Consider the following 16,961-nt stretch of genomic DNA (forward strand, 5'->3'; position numbering starts at 1 on the left):
GCAGAAGTGTTTATCTGGAGGGCTGGAGGAGGGCAGTCACCCCAGCCTCTCACAGGAAATCTTCCAGACAGGGTGAGCAAGGCCTGGGGGGATGGGGCTCAGCACTGCAGCCCCAAGGGTTAGGAAAGCCCTTTCCTCCAGGTCAGGTTGCCTGGGGCCAAGCTCACTCTGGCCTTAGTTTCCCCACTGTGCTTGGACAGAAGGAAGTCAAAGACTTTGAGCTCTAGGGATGAAAGGCTCAGCCCAGGCACAGACCACCACTCCCTGTAAAATAGGGCTGGTGACGCCACTGCTCTTTTTGGCTGGTGAGTAGCCTGATCACCTTTGAAGATGAAACATGCTTGGGCCTAATGAGGAGTCAGTTGGCCAAGGTGGGAGTAGGGCTGGGCTGTGGGAGCCTGGCACCTGCCCCACCAGGCCCCTCGTGGTCAGCACGGCACCTGCCCAGGAGGACAGAACTCTTCCCATTTCTGTGCAGACCCGCGTCCCCAAACCAGCCCCACCTCCTCCCCTTCCCAGCCCAGTGCCCTTTCCCTCCTCTGCTCCAGGCTGGGATCAATCCTAGGTGGGTTCAAGCTGCAGCAAAGGCCTTGGAGACCTGCGTTGGCCTCATGTGTCTCCTTCACTTGCCCTTGGACCCAGTGCCCCCTTCACTGCCCTGGGCTGGGCCAACACTCTAACCCTACCCTTTTGGGGCACCCTGATGAGACATACTGTCCCCTCCATGTTTCCAGGTAAAACAGGTCATTTCCAATATGGCAGCTGACAAGGGGGACACAGTTTCCTTTATATGCATGAGAACAGTACTCAAAATAAAGGATACCCTCAGCCCGCTTCCTCCTCTTCTTCTCTGGTTGTTGAACAGACATTTGCTGCCAGATGGGCTCTGAAAAGCAAGGAGCCAAGTGGAAGCCTCTGGCTTGGTAGTCCCAACTCTGCTGGGTGAGGTCACAGGAGTGGGCTCCAAAGTGTCTGAAGCACACACTCCTCACTGGGCAGATCAGATGTAAGCCTTTTCTTTTCTGCTACCACTCCCTCTTCTTCCTCTCTCCTTTTTCCTTCCCCTAACCCAGCCTGGGTCCTGCCCATTTGTGTCCTGCTCAGACAGACCCTTCCCGCCTATGGGCTGACCCCACCTCCTTTCTAGAAGCCCTGGAACATCCAAACACAGTCTCCACAACCAGCACATTTCTCAGGAAATAGATGGGGAAAGAGAACAGGGCATACACACAGCTCACATTCTCCTGGGAGGCAGGCAGCAGTCTCGTAAATGCACTAATATTAGGCACAGCTAAAAGATAACCTTACCTACATGTTCCAGAAGAGGCGCATACACCTGGGATTATCATATCTTCTTAATGGTTCATTTGTGTTCATTAAGTAAATTAATTCATTTATCTGATTTGCAGAGCAATGCCCAAAGGGTGGACTTCTGGATCATCAACATCCAACCTCCGAGTGAGCTTTTGGAATTACCACTTTCCTAAATTAGGAAGATCTCTATCTCTACTCTTCATCCTCGAGGCCCCAAGGATAGGGGAGCTCACTGAGATCCACACAACCCCCACTCTCCCCACCTCCCAGAGTCAGACTTGGGGCTCCCACTCTGAAGCCCCTATACCCCTATACCACTGTCCCTGCCTGACATTCACCCCAACGGTCCACAGGCCTCATTATTCCAAACACCACAACCTGAAGACTCTGGGGTACCTCTTTGCCCCAGACTCCCACCAATGCATGGCTTTTGGGAAAGCTGAACAATGTCTAGAAAGTCAATTAGGAAGAACTGGGGAAAGGCCAAGGACTCAGCCTCAGGGGCAACCACAGTGAAAAACAGGGAGGAGGTACCCAGCTCTGCCCTAGGAACACAGAATGCCTGTCACATCTGGACATTCCCTCCCAGCCCCGCTTTCCTCACCAGCATTATTTCAGCCCTTGCATCCTCTTTAAACTATGCTGTAGGACTACAGGGCACTCCACAAATGCACTGCTAGCAAATGCATGTGCTAGCAAATGCACATGGGACTATAAAGAATGCAGCAAAACCCAGGAGCAGGGCCAGAGGGCCAGAATGCCTGTGCATGGAGCGCCCCACTGAGCCTCTGTGAGGGGCACGGGCAAGGGCCCTAATTACAGGCTATGCAGGGATGATGAGCACCTCCTCTCACCAGAGGGAGGCGCTTGCTAGAATTTTAAAGGCCTTGGGGTTTTAGGAGGACTGGCAGCAATAAGGCCGTATAGGCTTGCAGTGTGGACAGCCCTGCCTTCCTCATTACCGGGCTGTGTGGTGCCTGGGCTGAGGTAGGCAGGTGCTGGGTGCTCACCTTGTGGTCTAGTTCAGCATTGGTCTTTGGCTGTTGCTCCTGGCAGGGTGGCAAGGTTTCAGAGCCCAGGTACTGTCTGAGGGATGATGGCCTCATGAGGCTCAGAAGCTGGCTGAGCAAAGACAGCTAGGGAGGAGAAGAGAGGCCGTCACACATTGGGTGCTTGGGACACTTGGCTGGCACTAGCAGGTCAGAGCGTGGGCTCTGGAGCCAGACCACCAGCTTCCATGACCTGGATCCACCTCTTACTGACATGCTGTGTGGCCTCTTGGAGCCAGACAAAATGGAGACAACCACAGGAGGGCCATGCATGCACATGGTGCCTAACACAGGCTGAGCCTTCCCTTAAAGGAGCGCACTAAGATCTCTGTAGGTTGGTGTTTGATCCACTTCCCTGGAGTAAGCACTCGGGGCTGGAAGAACCAAGGCCAGCAAAGAGGGCAAGATCCTTCCCACCCTGAGCTGCTGCTCAGGCCTCTCTTGCGTCTCTCTCTTCACTGAACTTGCTGTGCGGATTGGAGAGGCTTACGGAGGAGCAGAGGCTGTGTACCTCCCGCCGCCCCCTCTAATGACTGCGCTCGATCTACATCATTCTGCCTGCCCTTGTTTCTCCGCCCCCACCCTTTTCCTTCCAGGGAATTTTAAAGCAAATCCAAACATTGTATCATTTTACCCATAAAGAGCTTCTAAACCTAAAAGGATAAGGATTTCTCTCCCCAGCATGGTCACAGTATCGTTCTCCTGCCCAACAAAAAATTACCAAGAATTCCTTATGTGGGCTAACACCATGTTCAGTTTTCTCTGATTGTCTCAAAGATGTCCTCACCAGTTGGGCTTTTGGAGTGGGGATTCCCCACAAGGTCCACATGCTGCATTTGCTTGATATGTCACTTAATTTGCCAGCCATCCCACCACCCATGAAAACTGCACCTCCCTCTCTGAACAAATGGGAGTGCCCCCACCCCTCCCAGGAACAGGGCCTGCAAGAGTCCAGGTGTCTGCAGTAAGCCACTCCCGGCCCAGGCCCTGCACCTGCTTTGGGCAGCCTGGGCTCAGCCTTAGCAAGGACCATCCAGCTGCCGTGGAGCTAACTTGTGGCCAGGGCAAACAGCAGGCAGTTTCTGAGCCCTGGCCTCTCTGGGAAAGGGGGCTGCTGATCAAAGAAGCAACGCCAGGGGAATTCACAGAGGCACCATCTTTTCAGATGTAGCAAGTGTAGGCTGGCCAAAAGGACTTAGGCCCGAGCCCCTCACCCAGTTCCCTGCTCTAGCCCAGCCTTGCCCGGCACACCTGGCTTCCTCCCCCTGACTCACCCGCAGACACCTGCTCAGCACCTCAGCCGGGCACAGGCTCAGACAGTCCACAAGAGCAGCTGGGCTGAGGGCTAGGAGACAGGCCCGAGGCCTTGGCTCCTGGAAGGGGGCCAGGCCTTCTTGGCCTAGTGTCACATCCCTTTAGGAAGGGAGATGAGGAGGCAGAGAGAGAGAGAGAGAGAGAGAGAGAGAGGGAGAGAGAGAGAGGGGGGAAGAGAGAGAGAGAGAGAGAAAGAGGGAGGGAGGGAGAGGGAGGGAGAGAGAGAGAGAGAGAGAGAGAGAGAGAGAGAGAAGGTTCTGGGCGAAAGAGAGGCACCATCTGGAGCTTCACCAAAACCAGAGCTGTGCTGTCTTGCTCAGGCCTTGCAAGGCTAGGGATAGTTTCCAAAAGGGCCCTGCCTGCTCTGGGATCACAGCTGTGCAAGCACAGGGGCCAGGCTCTGCAGCCCACGCCCCCAGAAGCAGTCCTCAGGCAGGCAGCCTCACCCCAGGGCCCTCCCTGCTACAGAAGCTGGGGGTGGGCAGGGCACACAACTGCAGCTCCGTGGCTCCTATGTTTTCCTCTCCGTGAAAATGGCTTCACCCTGCTCAGCGCACAAGCTGTGGCCTTCTGATTGCTTACTCTCTTTTGTTTCCAGCTCTGGCAGCCACACCCCTCTCAGGGATAAGGGCATATTTGGACCGTGTGCATCTCAGCAGGGCCGGGACCTGACATTGCGCCTCCCCACCTCACCCCCACCGCTGGAAGCTGTCTCTGCAAACACTCAGCCCGTTAGGACAGACACCTCCAGGCAAGAGGCAAATGATCACCCAAGAAGGCGGGCCTCCACTGGTCTTGTCAGTCTGCCTGGCAGGAGGAGAAGAGGAGTTCCAGCCAGGCAATTGTCCACATGGCTGGTCACTCCTGTGCTCAGACCCCAGCAGTGCTTCTATCTGCCCCGTGGAGAAGGCCAGGATCTTAAGTGTCTGTGAGGCTCAGGTGGCCCTGCTGCTCCCTGCAGCCTGTGCTCTGACTGGGCCTTCTGACCAGACACACACAGCTGCCCCTGTCTCCCTTGCAGCCCCAGTTCCCTGTCTATGCTGCCACCTACACCACCCACACCTGCCAATCCCCTCGCCCTGAACTACTTACGATTCCGATCACATTTACCACCTCCTAACACGTTACGTAATTTACTTGTTTATTGTGTTTATTACCTGCCCCCCCCCCCCCAGAAGGTAATGCCTCCTAGGGCAGGTTTTGTTCACTGCAGTGTCCCCACAGTCTAGCACAGCACCTGGCACCTGGTGTGTGTTTCATTAGCATTCATTAAACAAACGAATGAGTGAAGGGCAGGTTGGGGCTGCAGCCAGCTTCTCCATAGGAGATGCAGGTTGTGCACCTCCTCCATTTTGGCCACTTAAAGCCCATGTTTTCCAGACCCCAAAGTGGAAGACGTGGTTTGACAAAAGAGGTTGACTGTGTTGCAAGAGATGGCCTGGGATAAGCAGCAAACTCCTGACTTGGCCCCAAACCTGTTCTACCTGTGTCTTGCCTATCTCGGTAAAGGGCTTCCTCAACCTGCCAGTTGTCTAGATCCTGGAGCCCTCCTGGTCTCCTTTCTCTCACATCTCGCATCCCACTGGCTGTACCTGGGAATTACACCTAGAGTCCTACAACTTCTCACCACCTACAACACTATCTCCCCAGGCCAAACCACCATCATCTCTTACCAGGATTACTGCAATCACCTATGCTCAACGCAGTAGCCTTTCAACATATTTAATAAATCAGATTCTGTTTCTCTTATCAAAACCTTCCAATGGCTCTCCACTTCAGCATCAAAGTCAAAGCCTCTACCATGGCCCCGAGGCTCTGGTGGATTGAATCCCCACTTACCTGTCTGACCTCAACTTCTACTACTCTGTCCTTGATCCTTTGCTCCAGCCACAATGGTTTCTGTTTTTCTTCCAACCTAAGAGAACTCTGCCTACCCCAGGGCCTCTGTACTTGCTGTTCCCTGTGTGGAATGCTCTTCCCCAAGAAACCTGCTTGACTTCAGTTCTGTGCACAAATATCCCCATCTCTCAACATTCCCTCTCCTCTTTATCTGGCTTTATTTTTCTCCAGAGCCCTTATCACCATCTGGTATGCCAAATATTTACTTATTTCTTGATGCCTGTGTCCATCTCCCCCGGGACCATGAGTTTCACAAGGGAGGGACTAGGTTCTGTTCAGGGCTGTATCTTCAGTGCCCTGAGCAGTGTCTGGAGCACACTGGTGAATGCGGACAAAACCCTGCTGTTTCTGGGATAGTCCCAGGACTCGCAGGGACAACAGGCAGCAGGCCTGACTTCGAGGCTCTCCTGGAAAATACAAGTTTTGGGGGTGTTACATCCTGACCACCTACAGAAGTCCCATCCCTCCAATTCAGTTCTTCAGCTCCTGTTTCTAGGGCTTCAGACTGCAGCCAGAGACAGAGAGCCAAGCCACCCAGGGGTCACGGGCTCCTCCTTCCCAGCAGTGCCCTGAGAGGCCTCTGCCCAGGCATTCACCCCAGATCCTCTCCTAGAGGAGTCAATTCTCAACCCTTAGATTCCCCTTCATAGTCAATCTACTGATAAGGTTTATCAAACATGTATACATCAATGAAGGAAGTAGAAGGGACAGCCCTTGTCCTCCTATCTGCCACTTAGGAATAAAGCTCAGGGGACCAGCAGGGCATCTTCAGCATGAAGTGGCAGGTGTGGTCCGGTTTGTCACCACAATGAGAGCTGAGGAAGGGGCTGGAGAAGTGGAGACAGCGTGCTGCAGTAGTCAAGAACAAGGACTCTGGAGTCAAATCCTAGCTCCAAGGCTTTCCCGCTGTATGACCCAGAGAAGTTTCCTAACCACACCTGCCTCAGTTTCCCCATCTGTGAAAAACATCTGATGGTAACAGCCCTTACTGCTTGGGACTCCTATGAGAGGTAAGCTCTGAGAACAGCACCTGGGATGCGGCCAGGGTTGTGCACCATGTTAGCTACCACTGTTTTGGTTAGGGTGTGATGGAAAGGAAGGAGGGCCAGGGCACACAGCTGCAAGCAGAGAGCACAGGGTCGGCCTGCGAGGAGGGCAGAGAAAAACAGGCAGCACAGGCAGGCCACATGGAGGAGAAGTTGGGAAAGGGGGTGTGCGGGTTTGATGTGGGCGGCTGTGGGGCCAAGGTGGCCCTTTGAAGGCAAGGATCCGTCTGACAGGCCAGACTGGAAAGGGGAGTGCCTGCAGCCTGGAGACCTGGGAGGCCCACGTGGCAACCCCAGGCCTGCAGCAGAGATGGGGGAAACACACGGGGAGGGCCTCGGGCAGGCCCCAGCTGGTCCTTCCTCTCCTGGAGCTGAGCCGCCAGGAGGCTGGTGCCTGCCTGCAGACCCTCCTCTCTGGAACACAAGCACTGACTCAGCCTCTAAGACCTGGCTCAGGACACCTTCTCTGGAAGCCACTTCACTGCCCTCAGGCACACTTAGTCACTGTGCCCTCAGCCCACCTTGCTCACACCCTCTCTTCTGAGGGTGGTTCCTGGTGTGGAGCCTGGCACAGAGCCTGGCACAGAGGTGATGCTCAGCTAGGGTCTCCTGTACAGATAGCACACGGGGGGGGTGGGGGCATGTGGGTGACTGGTATGGTTGGAAAGGCCTGGAGCTGGGCAGGGCTGAGTCTGGCTTGGTCCCTGGTGGGCCCTGGCGAGCAGCTAGGGGCTCCCAGGCCAGTTCTCCCCTGGTGTGTGGGGGTACATCCCCGCCCTGAGGAGCCATTTACTGCCTCCCTCGAAGGGCCTGCCCGGGCCAGATAATCCATAGCACTTCCCCTCCCAGCTCTTTGGTCCCCATCATGCTCTCCTCACTCTCCCACACACAGGCTCTAGCCAATAAAAAACACATCAAAAACAAAGCCCAAGCCTTAAATTGACTCTGATGCTTGAACCACCCTTTGTCTTTCTGGTCTTTTCAAACACTGCAGGGGGGTGGCTATGTCCCTCCACCCACAGCCATCTTGCCTTTCCTGATCTTGATGCTCTGGCCTTTCCCGTCTGCTCTGCTGACACTGTGCTCTGTTTTCCTTGGGCCCTGGTGACCCCCCCCCCCACTGCCCTCCAGAGCCCTCTGGGACCACTCGGGTCTTGTCTGCCTGCTGCATCTCTGCCTGCCCCTACTCCTAACCGCTTGGCACCCCTGAGACACTGATTGGTTCCTCCTCCTTCACAGAGATGCTCTGTCATCAGGCTTTTCCCTGTGTGAAGTGACCCCAGTGCAGGCCACTCGCCCACCCACCCCTCCCCAGGTCTTCAGGGAAAGGGAACTTCCTCTTGCACACTCCAGGAGCTCAACCTCAGGCTCGTGTTCACTCCATAAGTGTGCCTTGAGAACCTCCACAAGTGTGCCAGGCGCCAACAGGAAGTGGTGAGCTGAAAGCATTTGGTCCTTGCATTCAAGGAGCTGGTGTTGGGGTCTGTGTGTGTGTGAACACAGACCCAGAACAAATAAATAAGACACTGTCAGAAGGTAAATACAAATAAAAACAGGTAAATATAAATAAAATTTAAAACAGGCAAATACAAATAAAATTTTAAACAGGGTGATGGTGCCAGGGCACTTCAGATTGGGTGGTCAGGAAGGGCTTCCAGGTGGAGGTGATGTTTTAGCAGGAACTGGCATGACAAGAAGTTCCAGCCATGCTAAGTCCTAGGGGGAAAGTATTTATGGCAAAGGGGGCAGCTGGGGCAGAAGCCAGGCCGAGCCCACTCTGAAAAGCCAACCCAACCAGTCAGCTTTCTGAGCTCCCGCCCTACAATCATGGCATTGCAGACTCAGCTATATTGTCCAGGCTGCCCCAGGATGTGCTGGAACATTCTCTCAGCACTCTGGGCAAAAGGTTACGCGGGCTTCCCTTGTACACCTCTATGAATAGAGACACACAGCCCTTCACAGGGACTGCCTTGCCCGTCTTGTGTTGCTGAGCCAGAGGGTTCGGCTGTACCCAGCGCCTATTCTGGGATCCCACAGAGCTTCTAGGAGGTAGGGAGAGAGCATGCTCAGACTCCCATCCTTGGGCTGGCTGTGACCCATGCTGCCTGCCCCCATCCCCAGGGCCCCAAGCTGTACAGAGGCTGTGGTCAGAGCTTTCTGGAGAGAAGGGGAATGGGGAAAGAAGACAAAGCTGTGCTTCTCTTGCTGTTCCAAGAATGCCTAACACTGGAAAGGGAGAGGCACTAGGAGTGAGTAGTTTTAAGTGTGTAGTGTTTGTTTTCACCTTCACTGTTTTTTTCCACATATAAAAAGTAATATAAGCAGGGGCCGGGGGAGGAGGCAATGGGAATTAGTGTTTAATGGGTATGGAGTTTCTATTTGGGAGGATAAAAAAAATTTCTGGAGGTGGAAGGCAGTGATGGCTGCACGATGTCTCAAATGTACTTAGAGCCGCTGAATGGTTGAACTCTACACTTAAAACTGTCATGATGGTAAACAAAAACAAAACAAAACAAAACCCCAAACATTAAAATGGTAAACTTTATGTCATGCATATTTTACAAAAAAAAAAAAAAAAAAGTAACACACGCTCCCAGCCCACTGCTCTATCCTTAGTGCCTAGTACACAGGAAGCATACAAAATAGTAATTGTTGAATGCAAGGGTATGAGTGAAAAATTCAAACTCAACTTGGCTCTCCTGGCCTGAGGACCCTAACCTTTGAGAAAAGCCTCAGGAGCAGGCAGGCCTTGGGGAGAGCCCTTTGCTCACCCACAGGCTTCCTGGGCCCAGTGGATGCTGCCCAGCTGAGGCCAAGACTCACCTGGGCCTTCTCTTGCCAGAGAGGGAGCGTCTCTTGCTGGTCTAGCATCCGGGCAATGACCACAAGGCTGAGCTGGCTTCGAAGCTGCCTGTGAGGGAAGGAGTAAGAGGGACTGAGTGGCGGGACACTGTGAGAGCAGGTGGGCTTGAAGTCCACGAGGGGGCAGGATGCCCTCCGAGTGGTGAGCATGGGAGAGCCATGTTGTCTGGAGTACTTTGGCTTACTCTTTTGGTTTATAACATTATTTATTTTAGAAGCAATAAAACATGATGGGAAGGTTTAAAAATAAGCAAAAGTAAAAAAATTAGAGTCACTTTAATTTCAGATGCTGGCACAGTGGTTTTTCTTCTTAGTTGGTCTTTCTCTCTGAATATCTATACTTCTCTGTGGATACACAGAGATGGGTAATGTTCAGCTGCTTTTGCACAGACCTTTGCTTTTTCTGTCCTTTGCAGTGTTTGAATCTTTTAGACCATGTAGGGTAATAGAGAGTGGGGCTAAATTTTTTTTTTTTTTTTTTTTTTTTTTTTTTACCCAGCATCCAGTGGCTTTCCTTTGGAGAACCTGCTCCCACCCAGGGTGCTCCCAGGGTGGGCACATGAGCCAGGCCTGGCCCATCAGAATCTGAGTGACTGAGTCACTGAGAGGTAGCCTCGGTGCCCTGTTTGGAATTATCAGGAGTGTGTGTGTCTTTCCAGCAGGGCCACTGATCTGACAGGAGGTGATCCTACACCTGCTGGTGACCATCCTGCCTCCTTGTGTGAGAGCCTGGATGATGAATCAAGCAGAGACAGAGGACAGGGACAGAGTTCTGACCACACCCAGAGCCTGCTGTGCCTGAAGCCCCCAGCCCCTGGACCAATCGGTAGGTCAGTGGGTCATGTGAGCCAGTGAAGTGCCTTTGGCTCCAGTTAGTTTGGGCTGGAGCAGTCTAGCACTGAACAGTCTTAACCAATTCACTTGGGATGGGGCTAGTATCTGCCATCTTTTGGAGTGAAGACCTCTGATGGGGATTTCAGATGCTAATGTTCAGGGCTCTGATTTTCATGAGTCCTTGAGGGCTGGAAGGAGCAAAAGGGAAGAGCAAAGGGGTGTGGAGACCAGAGGATGGGGCTGGGGTGGTAGCGGCCGAAGAGGCTGGAAGGAGTGATGGGAAGAGGGGTCTGGGGTCCCTCCTCTGCCCATGCTCCATGCCACAGCCCATTTCTACCACGAGGCTCCCATCTTTCTTGCACCTCCATACATTGTGGCTCCCCATGGGCAGCAGATGTCAGCCCCTGGCATGGACCTTGATGTGGCCACAGTCCCCAGTTCCTGCAGAGAGCCACCATCAGAGGAAGCAAATGAGAGGTCCTGAAGCTAGAGGGAATATAAGGAACACGAAGGAAAACACTTGGGTTAGAACCAGCTCCTTAGAGGAGAAATGCCCTCAGGTAACAGCACTGTTGGAGGGACCCCCACAGGTGCCCTCAGCCACCTCCCTGGAAGGACACCACAAGGGACTGGGCGGATATCGGGAACAGCCTGCCACGGGCAGCACTGGGAAATGCCGAGCAAGTACTTTAGGGAGGCAGGATCCAGCCCAGCCACTTCCGGGCTTAATGGTCTGGGCTCCACTGCAACTTCCCCAGGGCAGAGCCTCCTGCTGCCCAGGCCTCAAGTGAGGGAGGCTCCTGGGTGATGGAACTGAGGTGGGGGAGGGATGTCTCCTTGAACGGCTCCTGTAGGGCTGAGCAGGCTGACGCAGGGGCCTTGTTGATTTTCTTAGCACTTAGTCATGAAAGTCAGAGGAATCAACAAAGCAACAGGTTCTTGATTAGAAAGAGGAAAAATAGAGGCTGCAGGCAACACCACCATACACCAGAAAGGAGAACCTGAAAAAGATGGGAAATGCTCGCTGCTGGTGAGCATCAACAGAGATGCTCATACACAGCAGGTGGGAATTTAATCCACTTTGAGAAACTGCTTGGCAAGATCTACTAAAGATGAACATGTGCTCACCCCATGACCTAGCAATCTTACTCCCAGGTACACACGTACACACACACACGAGAGGCAGAAGTGTACTCTTGATATGCCAACAGAATGCATTCACAGATTGGGCTCCATCTACACAACTCAACCCTATGCCTAACGACAGTGAGTTAAAACTGTATCCGAAGGCATGGATCTTCACAGTGTCATGTGAAAGAAGCCAGGTACAAAAGAATACTTGTGTATGATTTAATTTATATTTAATTTACACCAAGTATAAAAATAGGCAAATAGCAGCTGTTGGAAGCCGGGAATAGTGGTGATGCTTGGGGGATAGGCAGGTTCTGCTCCTGTTTCATTTCATGACCAGAGGGCTGGTCTCACATGTGCTCGATTTGTGGCAATCCACTGAGCCATACACTGATGGTCTGTGTTCTGTTTGTTTGTATGTTGTAGTTCAATAAAACTATTACTTAAAGAAGAAATTCAGCTGCAGGGAGAGACAGGATTGCCAGATTTAGCCAGTAAAAATATAGGCTGCCCAGTTAGATTTGAACTTCTTATGGATAAGCAGAGTAATTTGCTTAGCATTAAGTTTCTCCCGTGCAATATTTATATTTTATCTGGCAACCCAGGGAGGGGCCAGCCATTCCTGGTCCATTCCTTTTTTTATTTTAGTGTTTGAGAGAGAGGGTGAGTGGGCAAGGGACAGAGAAAAAGAGAATCTCAAGCAAGCTCCATGCTGTCAGCATAGAGACTGATGCAGGGCTCAAACTCAGGAACTTCAAGATATGACCTGAGCCGAAGGTGCCCCTCCCTGGTCCATTCTTGATCGGAAGACCTGACATTAACCCATGGGGCCCTCCCTGACCCTCTCTCCTTTTAGCCTTGACCCCTTTCTGCGGAGCCCCTCAGCATTCCAACCAGACCAGAGACCTGTGGAGAGGCAGCCTCATCTAGACTGCCCCATGGGATAGCAAACAGGAGCCCCTCATCATCCTGTGAGTGCAACCAGACCCCTACCCCTCACCCAGAGCCCCACCCTCCATTTTCTCCCTGGCCACACCACACACTCCGCATGGCTTCCACCTCATTGGCAGTCAGGACCTGCTCTCCAGCTGTTCCCCAGCAGCCCCGGCAGCAGCTGGGCCTGGAGCACAGTGGGCGGTAAATGGCCCCTCTGTGCTGCTACTCCAAAGCTAACTTGTAGCCAGAGTCAGAAGGCCTGCATCTGGGCTTCATTAATCCAAAACCCAGGCCTGTGTGGGAGCTCCTTTACCCTGCAGAGGGCGGGGAGGGGCCAACCTAGGGGTGGGGGTGCTGGCAGGCCAGCGAAGCAGAGCCGGGGTGGTTCCAGAAGGGAAGAGGCGGGCTGGGTGGGTCAGGACAGGGTTGTTGTCCAGAAAAGAAGAAAAGCACCAGAAAAAGCACTGGGTGAATGGATGAAAAGGAACCCACATCTGAAGGTGACATGCTCCCCCTTGCCGTCCCCCCCTGTGCACTGCCTTTCATTCTGATGGTCTCCTGCCTTTTAAACACGATCTCAGTTCCCACCGGGACACAGGGACAGGGGACAGGGCCACTTTTTAATTTTAGACTGAGAACTTACTCTACAGAGGAGAAAACGCAAGGACTCACCCCAAATAACACCCAAACTGTGTAGGGGGCAAGAAAAAGGAGCCATGGGCTCAGCTGAGGTTGGCCAGGGGCTCTTCCTCTCCTAGAAGTTGCCCGACCCCACCCGGCAAGGCCTCTCTGGAACTCAAACCAGCCGGACAAAGGAGGATGCAGAAGCCACTGGAGCCATCCCAGCCACTGTCATATAAGGAAACAAGCTCCAGCCTTAAGCTCACACCAGGCCAGGCCTCTGCCTCAGCCCTGCCCCTCCCCGCCCCTGCCCCCCACGGGCCTCTGTAAGATCAGGACACTGGATTAGCGCTAAGAGGAGTCTAAGGCTCTGGGAAATCTGGAAATGACTTTCCCAAATCCACAGCAGAGCCAGGAAGTGGAAAGCAGGCGTTCTGCCTCCCAGCATCCAACCTTCCCTCTAGCTCCTGCAAGGGGCAGCCCAGCCAGGAGCCAGGCACCAACCAGAGTGGGCCACTAGGATGTTGGGACAAACACACTGGTCAACGCAGCCCCCTCTGGGGCCCCTCATCTTTGCTTCTCTGGAGGGGAACCAGGCCCTGCCAAGGCTGAACTACCCTAAAAGGCCATCAGGCATCTGGCCAAAGGCGTGAGCTGCCTTTTCCACGTCTCTAGGGCAGCTCAGGAAGCAACAACAGTGGCCTGTTCCGCTGTGGAAAAGCTGCCCAACACCCTGCCTCAGGGCATCTGCCTGGCTTGCTTCTCAGGGACTGTCTACAACGCCTCCCATGCATCACAGCCACCTCTTATGCTACCCCCTCTTCACTTGGAGTCCACCTTGCATGTGAGCATGTGCTACCCAGGCAAGAAGAACTAAGCCCTAGGCTTAGAGGTTAGGGCAACTTCCTTGGTAGTCTGCCCAGTCATCCACACACAGGTTAGGGTACTCGTCAGTGTGGGCATGCACAGTGCAGACAGGAAGAGATGGCGGGATGCAGACAGTCATGGATCCTTACAGTGGACCTCCACATGACAACATGAAGGATCCATCTACAACAGCTCACTTGTACATGGATGAATCCCACAAACGAAGTGTTGACACTATGCTGAGGAAGCCAGACATAAGAGAGAATACTCTGTACAGTCCCATTTATACACATGTTCAAAAACAGGCTAAACTAATCTATGGAAAAGAAGTCGGGGAAGTGGTTTTCTCTGTAGAGGGAATGCCTGGGAGAGGCTCAAGAGGGCTTCTGGGGAGCAGATGACATTCTATCTATGGTCCTATGATATAGTCGTAGTTATACATACGGTCCCCTTTGCTAAGTGCATTGAGTATCTACCTTTGATGTGTCCTTTCACAAATGTAGAACTAAATAAAAAGGTTACTATTATTTAGTAAATAAAGTTCCTATGGACAATTATGACCCAACTCCAATCCTCCTTACCACCTTTCTTTTCTCTTTCTTTTTGGTATTCTGAGGAAATCCATAGAACCTCAGGCTTAGAAAACATCTTAATAGTCACCCCATCTAGGGGCGCCTGGCTGGCTCAGTTGGTAGAGCATGCAACTCTTGCTCTCAGGATCTTGAGTTCAAGCTCCTCATTGGGCACAGAGCTTACTTAAGGGGCACCTGGGTGGCTCAGTTGGTTAAGCATCTGACTTCAGCTCAGGTCATGATCTCACAGTTTGTGGGTTCGAGCCCCATGTCGGGCTCTGTGCTGACAGCTCACAGCCTGGAGCCTGTTTCCGATTCTGTGTCTCCCTCTCTCTCTGCCTCTCCCTCTCCTGCTCGTGCTCTCAAAAATAAATAAACGCTAAAAAAAATTAAAAACAAAGTCACCCCATCTAACGTCCACATATTTGTCTATTTAGTTAGGTCCTCAACATACCTGAGGGAAGTAGCCATATTTCCCATAGTTCCCTCTTCTCCAGGTGTAACAGCTACACTACACTTTTCTCTCTTTCAGAATCTTTCTGCTGCTGTGGGTTGGGTCCTCCAAAGGCCCTGGGGGTTGTCAACATTCTAGTCAGTGAGGTGCTCAGAGCTGGCCCTAACTAACGCCCATTTTCCTGGCCACCCTGATCACAGATTGAGCCCAAAGTCTCTCTCACACGTCTTGCTGTCAAATCTCATTTCCCAGATCCTGTTGTTAATTGTGCAGCTGGGTCTCCCTTTTCCTCTCAGACTGTCATTGTGGTTTGTTGAGATCTTCTGGAATCTTCCATTCGCTGTCAGTTGTATTCATGTCATGTGTGCGTCTGACCGTTGTTCCATTAATGGCCTCATCTGAGATACCGGGTCTGCCCTGACCAACTTGTCAGTGAAGACAAGCCTCTGGGTGTCCTGGGGGCCTGCCCTCCAGGCAGGCTCTGATGGCCAGCAGCGCCTGTGATGAGAAGCCTGACATTTCTCCTGCCATCCTCAGGATACAATGGTAGTCTCTACCAAGCGCCCTACAAAAGCCCAGACAGTCCTTTCCAGAGTACTATTCTGGTTGGCCTGTCAAAACATAAATGAGGCTAGTCTGGTAGTATTTATTCTTAGGAATCCTAGAAAGCAGAGCTTCCTTTTCTGTGTATGTGCTCACAAACTGTCCCTGGGGAATGGTGTGGGGGGCGCCTCAAGCCCGCCGCATACACCGTGCTGAGTGAAGAGAGCTCATCATGCCCTCCCTCCCCACCTTCAGAGGTCTCCGTTGACCCAGGGCACCCCACGTGCTTCTCCCCCGGCAATGATGTGGGACGTGCTTGCACCCACCACAGGGGACTTAAACCCATTCCGCACGGCTGGAGGCTTCCATACAGTCTCTGCCCATGCTGTCTGCGGCTTCGATTCCCTTCTATCAGTAGTGGAGTTGAGATGAAAAATGATGCTCCTCAACAAAGAAGAGGGAAGCAAACCAGGAATTAGGTAGTGTTGTCCTCTCTTCATCAGTGTCGATATGTCACTGCCAGCCCAAAACAGCACTCCTTTATTCAAAACCAACTTCACAAAAGTCCCTTCTATGGGCCTTAGTTTTCTCCACCGGCGCCATCACTGGTCCACGTGGTTTGCCAATCTGCCTTGTTCTGGTGTCCCACTTTCCATCTTCCCTATCTATCAAAAGCTGAGATCATGCTTGAGTTCCGGGTGCAGCCCCTGCTGTCTCTGGATACTTCCTACTTCTTTCCTCACTAGGTTTACATGCAATCCACATTCAAAATGTTACTGTACCATCTCCTAGCCAGCCCAAGCCATCTTTCCATTTGCAACTGGCTACTAAAAAACCAACTCTATGCTTTTTGAGCTCTGCCCTCCAAAAGTGAGAGCTCCATGAGTATGAGCATGCACACACACGAGTCCCTCCTCATTCCAGGCTCCAAGGGCCCAGAAAGCAAAGTCACACCTCCCCCCTCAAGACGCTCCTAGCCCAAGGAGTCAGCCAAGGGTGCCAACAATCAGGGGCCCTGTGTCAGGAAGTATCTTGGGAGAGATGTCTCCCGTCTGAGCCTAGTCTTGAGGTCGAGGAAATGTTAACCAGGCAAAGAGAAGGAGGAGAGGGATAAGGGAAGAGGCTTCTTTGGGAAGATGGAACTGATGTTGAAAAGCTCAGAGACAATGGGGCACCTGGGTGGCTCGGTGGTTAAGTGTCCTACTTTGGCTCAGGTCAGGATCTCACGGTTCGTGAGTTCGAGCCCACATCAGGCTCTGTACTGTCAGCCTGTTAGCACAGAGCCCACTTCAGATCCTCTGTCCCCCTTTCTCTGCCCCTCTCCCACTTGTGCTCTCCCAAAAAATATTAAAAGAAAAAAAAAAGAAAAAATGAAAAGACTCGGGGACAAATTGTGAGTTTGGGAGGCTGGAGTTTGGGAGCCTGCTGGGGACATGCGAAGGGGTTAAGGTAAGACTGGAAGAGAAGGCACTAAGGTCTTAGTGTGTTGCTGTTTAAATTTCATCCTGAGGATAGAAGC

The 16,961-nt window shown here is 52.6% G+C and overlaps 1 protein-coding gene across 5 annotated transcripts in view; it reads right to left on the minus strand.

Annotated features, from left to right (window-relative positions):
- FAM178B (family with sequence similarity 178 member B) overlaps nucleotides 1–16,961 on the minus strand; it is a 115,535-nt gene that overhangs the window by 15,998 nt on the left and 82,576 nt on the right. For 3 of the 5 annotated variants that reach the window (XR_009248703.1, XM_058684334.1, XM_058684333.1), the window contains exons 13-14: nucleotides 9,446–9,533; nucleotides 2,325–2,450 (exon numbers count right to left, since the gene is read on the minus strand). Coding sequence is in view for 3 of the 5 variants with exons in the window: in XM_058684334.1 (XP_058540317.1) it covers nucleotides 2,325–2,450; nucleotides 9,446–9,533 (214 nt within the window). In the remaining 2 variants the exon portion in view is untranslated. Of the gene's footprint in view, nucleotides 1–823; nucleotides 887–2,324; nucleotides 2,451–9,445; nucleotides 9,534–16,961 lie in introns of all 5 variants that reach the window. The other 2 variants (XR_009248702.1, XM_058684332.1) reach the window with 1 other exon arrangement.

The sequence above is a fragment of the Neofelis nebulosa genome, chromosome 9 (assembly GCF_028018385.1).
Source record: "Neofelis nebulosa isolate mNeoNeb1 chromosome 9, mNeoNeb1.pri, whole genome shotgun sequence".
NCBI classification, from domain to species: Eukaryota; Metazoa; Chordata; class Mammalia; order Carnivora; family Felidae; genus Neofelis; species Neofelis nebulosa.